Raw genomic sequence first — 16,807 nt, forward strand, 5'->3', positions numbered from 1 at the left:
TGAAGGACACCAAGTATTTGCATTTATAAAATTAATACATTCATTTATGGTTGTTTATGCGCTTTCAATCAAAGTGCTTTATAAAAACAATACAATTAAAATACAAACAGTATAATAAAATTTAAATTGAAACACTGAAAAGTAAATACCACTATACAAAGACATCAAAGATAAAGAAAGATTTAGGACTCATAGGCAGCAGGGAATAAGTAGGTCTCAAGCTTTGATTTAAAAACCTTAAATTGACTTTGTCGACCTTACTGACATACGACACACAACGAAAAATACTGTACAACAAAGTACAACATAAAGCTTTTCTGAAAATACCGGAAGATTCATCCAGGTCATAGTTGTGCAAGGTGGGATAAAATCCAGGACAGCTGGTTGGCTGAAGAAACCGAGAGGTTTCTTCAGCTCAGGTTTTCTGTAAATAGCCTTATGTCAAAAAATTACCAACAAAACTGCAGTATCACCAAAGGGTTGTTTATTCCTTTTCACATTTAATTCAGTGTGCACACGTTTACAGTGACATTTGTGACAAGTTCAGAACAATCAACTTCAGTCATTTGCCGACACCCCTCCTAATTTTACGCCATAGCCAGCTGAATGTCTAGTTCATGGCCAGGTCACATCACAGTGTGCCCTCCTTAAAATAATTTGTGTTTAATCAGACAATTATAAATTATTTATTTATTTTAATCTGTTTGGTGGTACTTTGCCACTGCAGCTTCATGAGATTATTTTTCTTTTTGTTCCCACAGCACTGTTTGGTAGCCTGTTTCCCTAAATTGCCATGCTATATCAGACTATGATGAAATTGAAAATACTGTAGCAGCAAGTTCAGGTAACAGAAGAAAAGCTTTACCGTAATTGCTCTTATCAAGTAAACAGTCATGAGAAGGGCTTTGTTGATCAATTTTGAAAGATAATCTGCTGAATAGTAAAAAAAAAAAAAAAAATGAATGGTAATTTAGCCTGAGAAATCCTGAGGATTTGATGCAGTGGGTTTAAGCTGATGTTAGACTGCCCTCTTCTGGAACAGTGACCAACTACAACTGTACAGGGGCTTGATCAGCAACTGAGTGAAGAGCACAATATCTTTTGAACACTGAGGAATATGGAATTTCGTATATCAAAATGAGGCTACAACAGATGTTTTTAACTAAACAACTCTTTTGGACAAGTCAGGTTCTAACACTCTGGTTCTGTGGCCAGCAGATGTTCTCATCTCTGAGAGCTGATACAGCTCAGAAAGTCTGTGTAGTTCAGCTGGCTGAGAAGTACATTTGATACAAGGTGGATGTTAATCCTTAAATCTGTTTTGTCTTTTCTTTCCAACCAAAAAGCAAGGTGCTTCCATGTTGTCTGTAAACACATAATAAATGTGCTCCATTTTAGTTTATTTTAAATATACACAAAAAGGGTCATCTTACCACTAAACAGGTCTAATTTCAGTCAACCTGATGAAGTCAGCATTTAGCATCTGGCTGTTTGCTCCTCTCCCAGTAACGCATCATCTGCGGGATGCTTGTTGTTGTTATAGCAATCACTTTTGAAAGGCTGCAGTCGCTCAGAGGATGACTGGGTGTGACAATAAACATTGTATTTTCAGGGGGTCGGTGGGGGAAATGCCCAGAAGTTTTAGGCACATACCCAGATAGACGTCTTCAATATAAACAGGTTTAATCTGAGAAGAGATTCCTAGGATCTTTCCAGGCAGTCCATGGACATGATGTAGGACATGCCCAGAGGATATGGAGGGTACTCTGACTCCGCAATCACGTATCTCGGCATGTAGAACTTGTTGAATGGGTTTCTTAAAACCGGGCTGTGCCACCACACCAAACCTGTTATGTAGTTTTGTTTGGCCACGCTGGGATCCAGCAACAGTTTAACCAAATTCTGGACATGGAGGAACATATCTGTGTCAATCTTCATGACATAGGAAGCCTTTACACAGCGCACAGCCAGCCACTGCAGCATCATCATAGTCTTGATGGTCAGATTGCGGTAGCTGTCCTGGAAGTTACTCTGGATCAGGTCATGGTGCAGCAGGTTCTCCTGTTTGACATTCTCCTGCTGCTGCTCAGCATCAGCTCCTCCAGGCAGGCCAAGTATGAAGACAGTCTCGATAAGCTGACCCAGAACCAGTTTCTCATTTCCCCATGTCTTCCGGATAGCCTCCCGAGATGCCACGTCACTGGGTGCAACCGGAACCATCAGGACCAGGAAAGGACTCCTGGTCTTACACGTGGGTGTGTCATCCATGATGAACTTGTAGTTTTGTGGATAGGCCACATAAGGCCCACAATCGTCCCATGACAGTGCTGTTTTTAGACCCAGACAACTCCAGCTGCTGAGATAGATGAGGAGGATCGTCACTGCTCCCAGGATGCAGAGTAATTTCTGTTTTAAGTATTTCCTTCCAGTATTCATTATAACTACAAAAGAAAAGAGACTCACATTATCATAAAATGGTAGCACTTGTCTTAGCAAATATAATTTAGATAAAACAGTAACACACAATACCACATTTGAGAAAAATAAAAACACAATTTAATGCTTAAAATTTCAATTACAAAAGCTGTAAAAAAAAAATAAAAAAAAAATAACAAAACCGTGTCCCTCAATATGAATGTCATGCTTATCAGCATCATTGAAATGTTTTGATACTAGTTCTAATGTGATACCATGTTTGGATACTGATACCAACAATATCTTTTTCTATAATGAAATACATCTTTTCTACTATACCCCTTTTTGCAATTAACAAAAGACGTTGCTGAATTTCTCAAATGTTGTCTAACCACAAACACATTTATGAGAACTTTGAACATAAAAGCAAAGTTTCAATACAACACTGAGTGCTGCACATTTCAGTTGATACCAACAATGTATTAAGCCATATCCTGCACATGTAAATCTAATTGTTTGCACCAAATCACCTTTTTTCATTAAATCAAAATTCAATAAGGGCATGCTTTGACAGTTGAGTAGTGGACCAAAAAGTGGGTACACATTCTCAAGTGTATTGAATCTTGCCAATAAATCAGTATATGTAGTCATATGTAGAACCATTATTACCAAGTATTATTTCTGGACTTGGCCAACCAGTGGGTTTCAAAGAGTCTAGAGACTGCTAAAATGTGTCTTCTTTCAGAGAAAAGGATATAAATATTTTAATGTGTTTGGTATCTCACTTTGGCTGTGCCACGTGTCTAGTTAGTGAGAGTACTAAGTCTGACCAAATAATGCAGAACAGTAACACAAACGGTTGATTTTAGAGTTTTAGTGGTGTCCAGCTAAGCCGATTTACATCACGTTACACATGCTTTAACGTTTAAAATGTTCCATTTTTGTTGAAACGTTTGAAGAATCAGTTATATGATTATCATTACAGAAAATTAAATCATTGAGGATAGTGAGCCTTCATGTCTTAAAATGTCTTGGTTTGTCTGACTAAAAAAGTGTCCAAAACCCATTTTTGCTTGATTTAACCAAGTGTTGATTTATCAATTATAAAGTTTATTGCAGATTAATTTCAACTAGACTAACTGATTAATCAACTAGTTGTTTCAGCTCTAATTATATGGCTCTTTCACACATTGATTAAATTCTCTAAAACTCTTCAGATTGCCTAATGTCAAAAATGCATGTCACTGACTTGAAATAAGGTTTCTGAGCCCTCCAACCGTTCCATCCCTCTAATATGACCCACAGGACCCACATTTCCTAAATTTGCGGTTGATTTCTACTTAGACTAATAAAAGCAGTCATTAAATGGTGATAAAAACTAATTGAGAACAATATGTAATCAGTGCATTTATGTGTTGTTTCGCAGTCTGGTAGATGTGCTGATAGAGACGTACCCCAAGCGACTTACAGCTGTAATCGCAGCAAAAAGTGTAACTTAAGGGGGCTGAATAATTTTGCACGCCCAATTTTTCAGTTTTTTATTTGTTAAAAAGGTTTGAAATATCCAATAAATTTTGTTCCACTTCATAATTGTGTCCCACTTGTTGTTGATTCTTCACAAATAATTACAGTTTTATATCTTTTTGTTTTCAGCCTGAAATGTGGCAAAAGGTCTAAAAGTTCAAGGGGGCCGAATACTTTCGCAAGGCATTCTATGTTAACCTTAAAACTTACCAAGGAATAAAATTGTCAGAGCTGACTTAATTGGCCAAAAGTTAATTTTAGGGAAAGCCAGCTAAGGTGGACATTTTAACCTTAAAGCGTTTAAAAATAATTAAACACTTCACAAGGAGATTACTTAATTTATACGGGGAAGGTTTAATAATTGCTAAGGACATGGACACAAATGGAAAGTTAAAGAGAAATGGAATTTAGATGAGCTTTAGATGTCAGGATCACATACAGGTCAGGTGGAAAGCCAGGAATAGAATAAAGACACAGGGTAAAGGACACACAAAACCATTTGGCCACTGCGAACATTAGGCAATTCCTTTATTTACCAAGCACGGTAGCTATAGGCTATGGTTTTGTATAAGGTGACACGTTTTGATAGGACGTTTGATAGGTGTTGATTCATGTGATCCTGGAGCATATTGATTGATTGTTGTATTATCCCGTTAAGAAAAAGTAATTTCAGTCAGTCTGCATTTTCGGTTTAAAGCTGCGTCAGAATGAAACTCGATCCTAACCGCTTTATCAGAACTGGATCCATACAAGCTAATTTAAAATCCGCTTAAAGAAATGGTTAATCAGTATATCAGCTCTGCCAACACTGAAACTGAAGTAAATGAATACATAAATACGTTCATCTACACTTTTAGCAAACAAACTTTTGGACAAACAAGATTTTCACATTGAAAAAAAAAATCTTCAAAATGTAATACCTTGTTATATGGCGATTAAGACTTTTTAATAGCCTTAATTGTCGCAAAATTGATTTATCACCTTTTAAGACCCCGCGGACACCCTGTATTGTGATATCAAATTTTACAATGGGCCTAACACAATGGGCCTAACATAGGCCCATTGTAAAATAATTTCTCATCTGGGAAATATTGTTGCATAAGTTTTGGAATTAACGTTACATTACAACATGCAAAAGCAACGCAAAAGTCTAACATTAAGCCCAAAGCCCCAAAGCTGCTAGCGGATGCTTAGGTTAAATCTTTGAAGAGTCAACCGTCTGCTGGATTAAATCAATTCTGACTTTTCTTGACCGAATTAACGTTAACGTACCGGATTGCTGGAGTCACCTTGGGTCTAACGTTACAGTTGCACCACCGTTGAGCTGCACTCACAAACACAGCTAAACTTGGTTACCATTTTTTCCTGTTACCCTAAACTTGACGTTACCTGTTGTAGTCCTTTTGTAGTCCTTTTGTAGTCCTTTTCTAAAAACGCACCCTAGCTGTCTCCGCAGTCTTTCCTCTTGTGCTGTAAAACTCACGGGAGACCAGGGACCGTGGCGTAGTTATGATCTCGAATAGATCTCACAGACCACCAGAACCACCAGCCATTACACAGCTTATCTTTACCTGAGACTGGACACCGCTCACATTAACCACACCCTCACTTCGCTGCTGCTTCTTCTTCTTCGTCGTTCCGTTTAATGGCGGGTGGCACCCAGCGTTAAGGTGCATTACAGCCAGGGACGTGCACAGGAATTTTGAAGGGCAGTTGCTCTGACCTGAAAAAAGGCACCCCCCCCCAAAAAAAACAAAAAAAAAAACAAAAAAACATGGGCTATATGAAGGACTGAGAAAAAAACATTTTTTATTAAAAAATATACAAAAAGTAAAAACACTTAAATACAGCACTCAATAACCTAAACTACTATTAATAACAAAACAGAAAAACATGACTCGAGTCATGAAAAAGAGTTCCTTATATTATTGTTTATTGTTTTTTTTAATCATTATTATTTTTATTTTTTTTCCTTTTTTTTTTTATTTGAAAATAAATAATCTAGATTGAATTGACAGATGGGGAAAACTCGCTTCTAATAAAATATTAAATAAAAAAACGCTTAGATTTCGGAAAAAAATACAATCCTTTTTTAACCTTTTGGCTTCCCGTACATTCAGTTGCGCTTCTAGCTCGTATTCACTTCTGTTGGTACGTATCACGTATGGTAACTGGGCAAAACTACGCATGATTTGTTGTAGTATGATTGCATAAAGGAAGGAAACAGGAATTCCGGTAGGGAACAGAATCGACTGACGTGCAGGCAGCGCTGCAGCAGTGCAGCCACTTAAACAGAGTTTGCCCTTCCCCTACTGACTTTCACTTTCGGTGCCCGAATGGAAGTGAATGAGGCTTTGCGATCGCGATTATTTTTTATTTTATTTTTTTTTCTCGGAAGGGCGAGTCGGAAGGGCAACTTGAGTCAGGAAAGGCAAACGGGCAGTTGCCCGGGCAACCAGAGCAACCCCCCTGTGCACGTCCCTGATTACAGCCACCTACTATGTTGGAGTGGGGACCAGAGTTTCTATCCCTTGATAGATAAATAAATAAACATAACAAAACACAACAAAGCAAAACAAAACCATAAAGAAAGAGTTATTTCACTGTTCACTAAAATCTATTGATCAATCCAGTTTCAAATAATGAAATAGTTTCCCTACCTCAATGTCAAATACATCTTTTAGACTCAATTCTTCCTGTCCAAGCTTTCTGATTTCCCTCTTTAATGTTTCTCGTTCCCGAGAGAATTTTTGACAGTGAAGAATTACATGTTCTACTGATTCCTCTATTTGACAGTGTTCACATAATCCTGAAGGGTGCGTGTTTATTAAATGCAATGTTTTATTAAGTCTAGTATGCCCTACCCTCAGCCTTGTCAAGATATTCTCCTCTTTATCGATTCTTCTGGCTGTCCTTCCTGTGCCCACATCCTGCTGTAGTGTACAGAGATGTCGCCCTGCATTTCCTGTGTCCCAACTGTTCTGCCACTCCTTAACGATGTTTCTTTTGATCTTTCCTTTGGCTTCAGATTTACTGAGTGGTACGCACAAGATCTCCTCATGTTTCAGAGCCTGTTCTGCTAATGCATCCACACCTTCATTTCCCTTAATCCCTCTGTGAGCTGGGGTCCACATAAATGTTATCAGCATGTTCATTTTTTAATTCTGTACAACGTTTCATAAATCTCAATAACCATGTCTTGCCTGCTGTGAGATGTAAATGACTGCAGTGACATTAATGCAGAGCAGGAGTCTGTACAAAGAATAACTTTTTTAATTTGTAATTCTTCTATCCGCTGTAATGCTGTTACAACTGCCAACATCTCGACTGTATATACGGATAAATGATCTGATGTCCTTCTTTTAACAGAAACGTGTAAGGCAGGAATACTGAAAGCAAAACCTGTTCTGCCTGTAATAGGATCCTTGGATCCATCTGTATATATCTGGACAAATGTTTGATATAGTGTTTGTAACCCATCTTCAACCAATACAATATTTCCACAACCTTTTTGATGCTGCATTTTTCCCCAAAAATATAAGTCAACTGACACTGAAGGAAACATCCAGAGTGGTGACTTGACTTAATGTCATGTCTCCACATTTCCATGCAAAACACCCTCGTTTGGCCCTTTCTCTCTCCCAACATAGGAGAATTATCTTTGTTGTAGGATATCGATCGTCAGACTGCCCTTGCAGATTTACCCAGTAGTGCATCATTAACTGTTTACATCTAGTATTCAGCGGCATTTCCCCCACCTCTACCTGAAGAGCAGACACAGGAGTTGTTTTTATAGACCCACAACAGCCGTTTTTGCTGCTGATCCATAAGTGATACACCCATAGTCTAATACTGATCTAATCAGTGCTATACACACATTTTTAATAGCAGCCCTACTTGCTCCCCACTCTGACCCTGTTAAGCATCTCATCACATTCAGTATCTCATTACACTTGGTATTTATCTTACTGATATGTTCATTCCATGTTAACTTATCATCAAACCACACATCCAAAAATCTAAAGACTTTTACTTGCTCTATCTTTTGCCCATACATCTTTAACTGAGCATTGACCCCTCTCTTTTTAGTGAAGACTACTGTCTTAGTTTTCCCAATTGCAAACTTGAATCCCCATGCAAGTAACCATCTTTCCACCACATTAACTGCCTCTTGTATTTTACCCTTAATATGGTTAATGTTCTTTCCCCTTTTCCACAAGGCTCTGTCGTCAGGTAACAGTGACTGTGCAATATCACCCTGAACTTGAGAAAAAACATCATTAATCATAATGGAAAAGAGTAAAGGGCTAATGACACTGCCCTGAGGAGTACCATTCTCTACCATATACCTTCCTGATACAGCTGTCCCAATTCTGACTTGTATACTTCTCTCAAATAAGAATTCTTTAATACAGTTATATGTCCTATCTGTTATTCTGATCATTTTTAATTTTATCATTAATCCCTCCTTCCAAACCAAATGCCTTCTCTACATCAAAGAACACTGCCATTACAGATTCTTTATTAACTTGCACTTTCCTTATCTCTTTTTCTAAATGCATAACAGGGTCCATAGTTCCTCTACCCCTCCTAAATCCACTCTGATGAGGTGATAAAATTCCTCTGCTTTCCATGTAAAATGATAATCTTTCTGTAATGATTCTTTTCATTATCTTTCCTATATGTGACGTAAGTGCTATTGGCCTATAGTTCATTGGACTTGACGAATCCTTCCTTGGTTTCCTGATAGGAATAATTATTGATTCTTTCCACCCAGCTGGCAATTTCCCTAATTCCCATACTTTATTATAAAAACCTAGCAATTTAGTAGCTGCTAAACCACCTAAATGTTCCAACATTACATAGCAAATATCATCCTTCCCCAGAGATGTTAGTCCAGATCTTGCTATTTCCCTCCTCATTTCTTCCATAGTAATTGGAGCATCCATTGTACTGTTAGTATCAAGCAAGTCGCCATGTGCTGATCTTGTCATCGCCCTTCCTCTCTTACCCTCCTCCGTCAAGTTATCGGAACTATGGATAAGAGTAAGTACCTTCGCTATCATCTCTGCCTTCTTTTTGTCAGACACTGCTGCTTCCTCCCCCATCTTCAGTACTGGATGCTGCCATTCCCTTCTGATTCCTCGCATGTTCTTAATCATGTTCCACACATCTCCGGCAGGTGTTGCTCTACCAATTTTACCACAAAAAGCCTGCCAGCTTTGTTTTTTTGCTTTGCTTGTGTTTCTTTATATTTAATTAAATTATGGGTTCTTCTTAATAACCTCAGGGCTTTATTCCTTTCTTTCACTACTTTCCCACACTCTGTCTGTCCACCAGGGAACTGCCTTTCTCTTTGGCAGCTTGTAGTATTGTTGTTTTAAGCTTTTTATCAATCTTCTCTATTTCCTCATTTAGATCAATTTTATCCATTTCTATCTCACATATAAATTAAAACCTTTCCCATTTTGCACTGCTAAATGCAGTAATTCCCCTTGCTTCTTATTTTTTTGTAATAAAACACTACACCATAATGGAAAATGATCACTACCTACTGATGTTTCTTCTGATCGATCCCACTCACATATTCCCACTAAATTCCTAGAAACTAAAGTTAAATCTAATACCAACGTGTTCCCTATGTGCATATCTACTCTAGTCCCTCTCCCATCATTTAAGCAAACCATGTTCCTCTCTTCTAGCAGTTCTTCTATTACCTCACCATTTGCATCTGTTCTTACTCCTCCCCATAACGTGCCATGTGCATTAAGTCCCCACATACGACCACCCTACTACCATCCAGCCCCACCATTTGTGTTAGCCACTCCAACTCTAATTTCCTACAAGGATTATAGTTTATAATTACAAACTCTCCCTCACTTGTCCATATCTCTACAGTAACATATTCTTGCTCTTTTCCCCCTACACTCACTTCTCTAAATGAAACATCATTCCCAATAAATATTGCACATCCTCCCCCTACTCCATCCCCCCATCACACCTAACAGAGGCATGTCCTACTATCCTGAAATCTAAATTTGGTCTCAACCACGTTTCCTGTACACAAATGACATCTGGTTTATTGGGGAGCTCATGTACTTTTTAAATTTCTGTCCATTGGCCAATAAACTTCTAGCATTCCATAGTAGCAAGAGGACCATTATTAATATTATCCAACCCGTGCTTGCTCCTGACTTGCTTGACTGCTGAGCTCATTCCTCACCTCCTCCCATGTTAACCCGCTGATATCTAGGTGAAAATTATTACACTGCCACCAGTGTAATAATTTTTTTGGTTATTAAAGATTCAGATGCTGCATCGCAGGTGGTCCTTCCCCAGGCTCTGGTTCCTAAAGTTTTAGCTCAGTTGCATGATTCCCCTACTGGTGGCCATTTAGGGATACAGAAATTGCAGGGAAAGGTGAAGGATCGCTTTTACTGGGTGGGGTGGTTTGGAAATGTGAAGCAGTGGTGTAGACAATGTACAGAGTGTGCCTCCCGGAAAAGTCAGGGTCGTCTCCCTTGTGCTCCACTTCAAACCTTGAGGGTGTCACTTGACATTCTGGGCCCTTTACCAGAGACATCTGGCAAGAATAAATATTTTCTGGTCATAGGAGACTATTTTTCAAAATGGACAGAATCATTTCCCCTGCCTAACCAGGAGGCCTACACTATCGCCAAGGTGTTGGTAGGAGTGGGTTTGCAGTTTCGGGGCCCCACGCAGCCTTCTTTTGAGTCTACCTTGTTTAAAGAATTATATAAATTTAAAACTTATCTGCCCCGGGCCTGACAAGACCCCCCGTGAGGAGCGGACATGGAATCTCCGGTAGATCAGATAATAGTAGCCTATACAAATACATATATAAAACACCAATAAAGTTATACAAAGCTTTGCCATGGGAAGCTTATAGGCTATTACAAAATGAAAGGGGACCATATGTTGACAGTTTTAACTGCCTTTTTGTTGTTGGAGCCAGAAATCAAATTAATATAAAGCACAACTTCATGGAGAAAAAGTACAAAATTAGTTTTTTTTAGCACTGAATTTACATTTATGAATGTGGAATTTAGCCAACAGAATTAATAAATTTATAACAATGTACAACTTTACTTTGATTTCTATAAAAAGCAAAATACAACATTCTCCAACAATAAGGCAAAGTCTTCATAGAAATGGTCAATGATAAATCTGCTGAGGTTTTGCCAAAAAGTTCTGGTGTGAGCAATACCAAAAAAGGTGCAATACAGTTTCTGGGTGGTCTTCACAAAAAGAACAGTTTTAAATTTAACCATGTAATGATTAGCAGGGTAATATCTGAATTATTCTGAACACCACTTCTTTCACCTTGTTTACTATCAAGTATCTGTGAGGAATCATCCAAACCTTTTTCCAGTCAATGTCATTTATAAATCGGTTCCAATAAATGTAACATTTGGAATAGAAAATTTCTTTCTGAAATAAAGCACGGTTGTTATTATTTCGAGGAAGTTGGGAAAAACAGATTTTACCTTCTGGTGATTCGGCCACATCGGGGAGGGAGACTAAATACAATTGTTCTCTTGGTGTAACTGGAATGTTATGCATGTTGATAAAGACCGGATTCTGGAGAGGCAACATTCTTTCTTTAGGTAAGTTGTACAGAATTTCTGCAAAGGTCGTTATCCCAGACATAAAGTTTCCCCTGCCGCGGGAGCGCGCGTGCATTCAGCGGTGAAGGCGGACCTTAGACTTCATCAAAGTGAATGAAAAATATACCATGTGGATTGTTTAATCTACCGTTTTAGTATTGTTTTATTAACGAGGTTTGTGTAGAGCAAGCTAGCACTTAAACGTTTTCATAGGCTTACGGTATGTGTTATCGAACTTCGTATTATTCATTGCACTCAATTGAGAAGGTCTACACAAGACGAGCATTTAGTTTCACTCGTAAAGCAAACATTTGTTTCGCGATAGTCTGGTGATGTTATAACTGACCACGTTGTCAATCACTTTGTCATCCATGTTACTGTTTAGAAGCTAGATTCAGACAGACTCACCTTTTTCAAGTAAGCTGCTCCTACATACGCCATCGATACTGTATCATCACTGTAATCAGTTTGTAAACACTTACATCTTCTTGACACAAAATGTACATTAAACTGAATGCAGCATTGTAGACAATATTTTCTCCTTGTAATCCATGTTTCCATTGCATGGCCTTTGGCTATTGCTGGAAGTTGTCCCCCTCCTTAAAGGGTTAAATTATTATCATAATTTAATGCATTAAACAGAACTTTTCATACACAAAAAGCGATAACAGTAGCCTACTGGTTCTACCAGGCTGGACATGCAGTCTGACAAAATATCCCCTCCATAATGCATAGATGATGGCCTACCGTCAAGTATTTAATTTTGTGTATACTTCACATCATGACTAATAACCGGGGTGAATATGGAGAAATTTCTCTTTTCCTAGGAAACGTTATAGTGGGATACAAATAATTTCAGACTGTATTTTCAACTTGCCATAAAATGTATCCCCCTTTATAATGCACAGATGGCCTACTGTTGGAAAATTAGCTACATGCATGACAAAGTTATCTACTACGTGGTTAGTTATAACAGACTATCGCGAAATAAATGTTTGTGTAACCGCGTTAAGCCCCCCTCCCAAGACAGGTGGACAGCCTTTAGTCCGAGTGGTGTTAACCTGTTGGCTTAACGTCCACAGTGAAATAAGATGGCAAGCTACAGACTGTTAGCCTACATTTCATCAACATTTAGCAAGATATTCATATTAAATCATTGTCCCTACCCTTTTTAGCAGACTAACAGATGAGTCAGCAGCACCCATAGTATATAAAAAAGGCAGCACTCCAGTCTCGTCATAATGCCTCCCTGTCCCAGTGAAGAAGAGGAGCAACACTGAAAATTAATGACATGCCAGTTATCATTCCAGGGAGGCTGTGGGGATTTCTGTCTCTCTTGCTCTTTTTAACATAAAAAGAGATAATGACATATTTGTTAATGACAGAAATTCAAACACAAATTATTTCATTATGAAATAAATACAATAAATCAACTTCCTGTCTGTACTGGATGCTGGACAGCAGCTTACCTCAGCCTGTAAATTACAGACAATAATCCAGTTTGATATGTTCATTTAGATTGAATTATGGCCATTAATGACACCTAGGCCTATAAGATACAGACATTATTCCCATCATGAAGGGCAATTTATTCGAGAAGCACAGTGAACTGCATCCTGTATGCAGACTTGCACGTACAAATCACCAGTAGTATATATTATGCTAGTACTAATATTGAACTACAAGAAGCCAGACACTGGCAAGCCTTTAATTAGAGTTATGTAAAGCTTTTGATGGGACAGTTAAGTCCTAGAGAAGTAGTGACAGCTCTGTGCAGAGGGGGTCCAATTAGATTTTTTTTGTCATGGGGCCCAGAATTCCTGGTGCCCCCCCCCCCCCAGTCATACCCACCACCACATGCATTGAAGGGGAAAGGGGTTCCCACAATCCACCACCCTGTCCGTCCGGCAGAACACTGAAAAAGGGGAAAGAGTGGCTAACAAGCTGAGGAGCGTCGTACAGCCAAACAGGGACAACCGCAACACCCCTAGCTGACCCCAGCAGTTGGCAACCACATTCATAGGGGCCCATCCACCTGTAACAAATCTCAATATAATAGACATAACAATTCAAACACAAATAGCAGCAGTTGATCAGGCAGGCAAAACAGCAGTGGCTATACAACCCTAAAATTACAAGATTTTAATTAGTTCAGATGTTTAACACATACAGCCAAAACATTCTTGCTAAATAGGCTACCTGACAAATAATATTTACCTCACACAATGCAGTGAGTAATCAACCCAGCTCTGACCCCACCTCATTTATGGATCGGATGTTTAGGCCCACTGCAATGTGAATCATGTTATCAAAAAGGCACACAAACTAGTAAACTTGCATAACTCTACTAGACAACATCTTTTTACCTCAGCGTTAACCACTGCCTTCTCAGTGGTGAACCTTTAGCATGACAGGCTATTCAACTGACAAGGTTTGGACAACAGGTGACTTAAAATACCTGTGATTAAAACAAATTAAAACATGTTCACAAGTTTAAAACATTGTCAGCCTTGACTCATAACTCCTACAAAACATACCTGTTCTCTAGCCACGCTGGAGTGCTCTCTATAAATCAACTCCTAAAGCGACACAGGTGTGTGCCTGCTTCTAGAGAGACAGGGGGTGGAGCTTCACTGAGAGGCTATAGCCGACCATGGCCTTACTAGGCCAAAAGCCTGCCTTTGCTTTACGAGTGAAACTAAATGCTCGTCTTGTGTAGACATTCTCAATTGAAGGCAATGAATAATACGAAATTCAATAACACATAACGTAAGCCTATGAAAACGTTTATAAGTGCTAGCTTGCTCTACACAAACCTCGTTAATAAAACAATACTAAAACGATAGATTAAACAATCCACATGGTATATTTTTCATTCACTTTGATGAAGTCTAAGGCGCGCTCCCGCGGGAGGGTTGCAAGCAGGCTTTTATTTTTATTTTTTTTCACTGGAGGGAAAATGTATCTGACCTGTTACCGTTAGGCTACTGTTGGGCGGCTGTTTAGTTACCACTTTAAATGTGCAATAGCGTTACGTAAACGCCAATGTCAAGATACCAAAGATTTCACATTAACTTTAATAGCTCACCTTAAGAAGCATTTTGTGGAATGACACTGTCCAGTCAAAGGATGCTCACATATTTTCAAGTAAAAATCTTCATTTACCGCCCAGGTGTAACAGAAACACAGATATTTTGATACAGACTGTACTAAGTTACAGAGATCTCAGCATCATCTGTTCCAGTTGAAGTGTAACTTGTGTACAAAGACAGGCAGAATTTCAGTGATCTTTTTCTAAGTTTCCACTACCTGCCTTGAACATACAAAACACTGTTGATGAGAAAAATGTACATGAGTTGGGTCAGACATACTTTGAGTAAATTTACTGCTAAAAAAATACATATTGTTATCAGATGAGGACATCACCAAAGTTGCTTCAGATTCTCCTGTTTGAGCTTCTCCTGCAGCTGCTCAGCGTCAGCTTTTCCAGAGATGCCCAGCATGAACAGAGTAAGCACGACCTCGCCCTGAACCAGGCTTTCTTTGCCCCATGTCTGTCGGATGGCGTCCCGAGCTGCTACGTTATTTGGTGCCACTGGAACCATCAGGACATGGAAAGGGGTCTTGGTCTTGTGGTAGTTGTGTGGGTAGGCTTGGTGGTACTGAATACCTGTAGCTGGTACAGTAGGGTGTTCTGTCGTTTCATGGATCTCACTTAGTTTAACTTTATGCTTTGGATGGATACGATAAGAAGGAGCCTGATTAACCTTGTTAGTCAGATTGAAAAACCTCTGATAGTGGACATGGAGTGGAAGGTTTGTCCACCATAACAGAGAAGTGTCAGACACAGCATATAACAAGATGAAGACCACTAGACTCAGCAGGAGCAGGAACCGGAACCAGGAGTGAAACAAAGTCTTCTTCTGATGAGATAGGCTCTCGCCAAGTTGTCTAAAAGAACAAGAAAGGCAAAGTTAACAACTTAAAAACATGATGATTCTCATGCAAGTTCTATGATTATCTTCCTGTTCCTGTGTCACTCATCTGTTCCCTCTGCCTTGGACAATAGACAAGATGAATCAAAACAAGAATATTATATAACACACTGTGGCAGAAACCTTGAGAGAGAGTCACCTCAGCCCCAACCATCACAGCCTAGAGTCTAGAACCCCCTTACCAACAACTACCTGTAAAGATTTACCTTCTTCACGCCCCCAAACCCATCCATGTCATAAACTATAGAACATCCAGAACTCTGCTGCTCGTCCACTCACCCATACTCGCTCCTGTGACCACATCATCCCTGTCCTCCAGAACCTCCATTGGCTCCCTGTTTCACAACATATCCAATTCATGTCAGTGTGGTCACTGTCACTTTTACAGTGTGGCTGTTCAGTAAAATGCCCTATTCATGAAATTAAATCAAAGTAAAGCCACAATATATCAAACAACAGCTCAAACGCGTGACGATGTTGTTAATTTGAGGACTCTCAGGTGAAGCGGGAGTTGACAGTTGAACTGAGCACCTTGTCACAGGCAGAGAGAGGGAGGGGTGAAATGATGATGTTTGTGGCTACATGAAAATTTATAATTTAGCTGGGTGTGCCCTAAAGGTCAGACACCATTTAAAATCAAATTTAACCTACCACATGTTTGCATATGCTTTTGTCCTCATGCACTTCTGTGAGTCAAACAATCACCTGATGAAACAGATTTTTAAAAATCACATGGTTATTAAGATGCGTACATCTGGCAAGGCAAGTTTCAACAACAAGGTAATTCAATAGAAAATAAAAACAGGCAATCCTAAGGGGACTCTAACCCTTTAACACTTAGGGACTCTAACCCTTCCTTAGTTAAAGTGTCACTGTAAATCCAGATTGTCCACGCTACAAACTCTGGTAAAAGCGGGACCCTGTCAACAAGTTAACAGCATACAAAACAGGGACTCTAATCCTTGTAATTCTACTGGGCCCTGTTAACTGAGGATCAGCAGTGTGAGATGGTAGAAACAAAAGAGCAGTCTAAGCTTTTTAAATAGTGTTAATATCCAAAAACAACGAAAAAGAAAACAGGACAGTAAAAGTTACAGTGCAGTGTAAGTTATCAATCTACTAGTTGAAGGCAGTGGTAAAAAGAAAAGTCTTAAATATTTAATTAAAAGCAATGGTAAAAAGAAAAGTCTTCAGTCTTAATTTAAAAGAACTGACAGTTTCAGCAGACCTGCAGTTATCTGGGAG

General features: G+C 39.0%; 1 protein-coding gene across 1 annotated transcript; it reads right to left on the reverse strand.

The window, feature by feature from the left end:
- Nucleotides 1-1,469: 1,469 nt before the first annotated feature.
- On the reverse strand, nucleotides 1,470-5,504 carry LOC119898802 (UDP-GalNAc:beta-1,3-N-acetylgalactosaminyltransferase 1-like). The gene is given in 4 exon segments (XM_038713042.1): nucleotides 1,470-1,627; nucleotides 1,630-1,713; nucleotides 1,716-2,441; nucleotides 5,329-5,504. Coding segments are annotated over 3 exon segments (963 nt in total). The 5' UTR covers nucleotides 2,437-2,441; nucleotides 5,329-5,504.
- Nucleotides 5,505-16,807: the final 11,303 nt, after the last annotated feature.

This window comes from Micropterus salmoides, unplaced genomic scaffold (assembly GCF_014851395.1).
Source record: "Micropterus salmoides isolate LMB-PRFRI ecotype aquatic unplaced genomic scaffold, ASM1485139v1 Ms_hic_scaffold_12, whole genome shotgun sequence".
Lineage (NCBI taxonomy): Eukaryota > Metazoa > Chordata > Actinopteri > Centrarchiformes > Centrarchidae > Micropterus > Micropterus salmoides.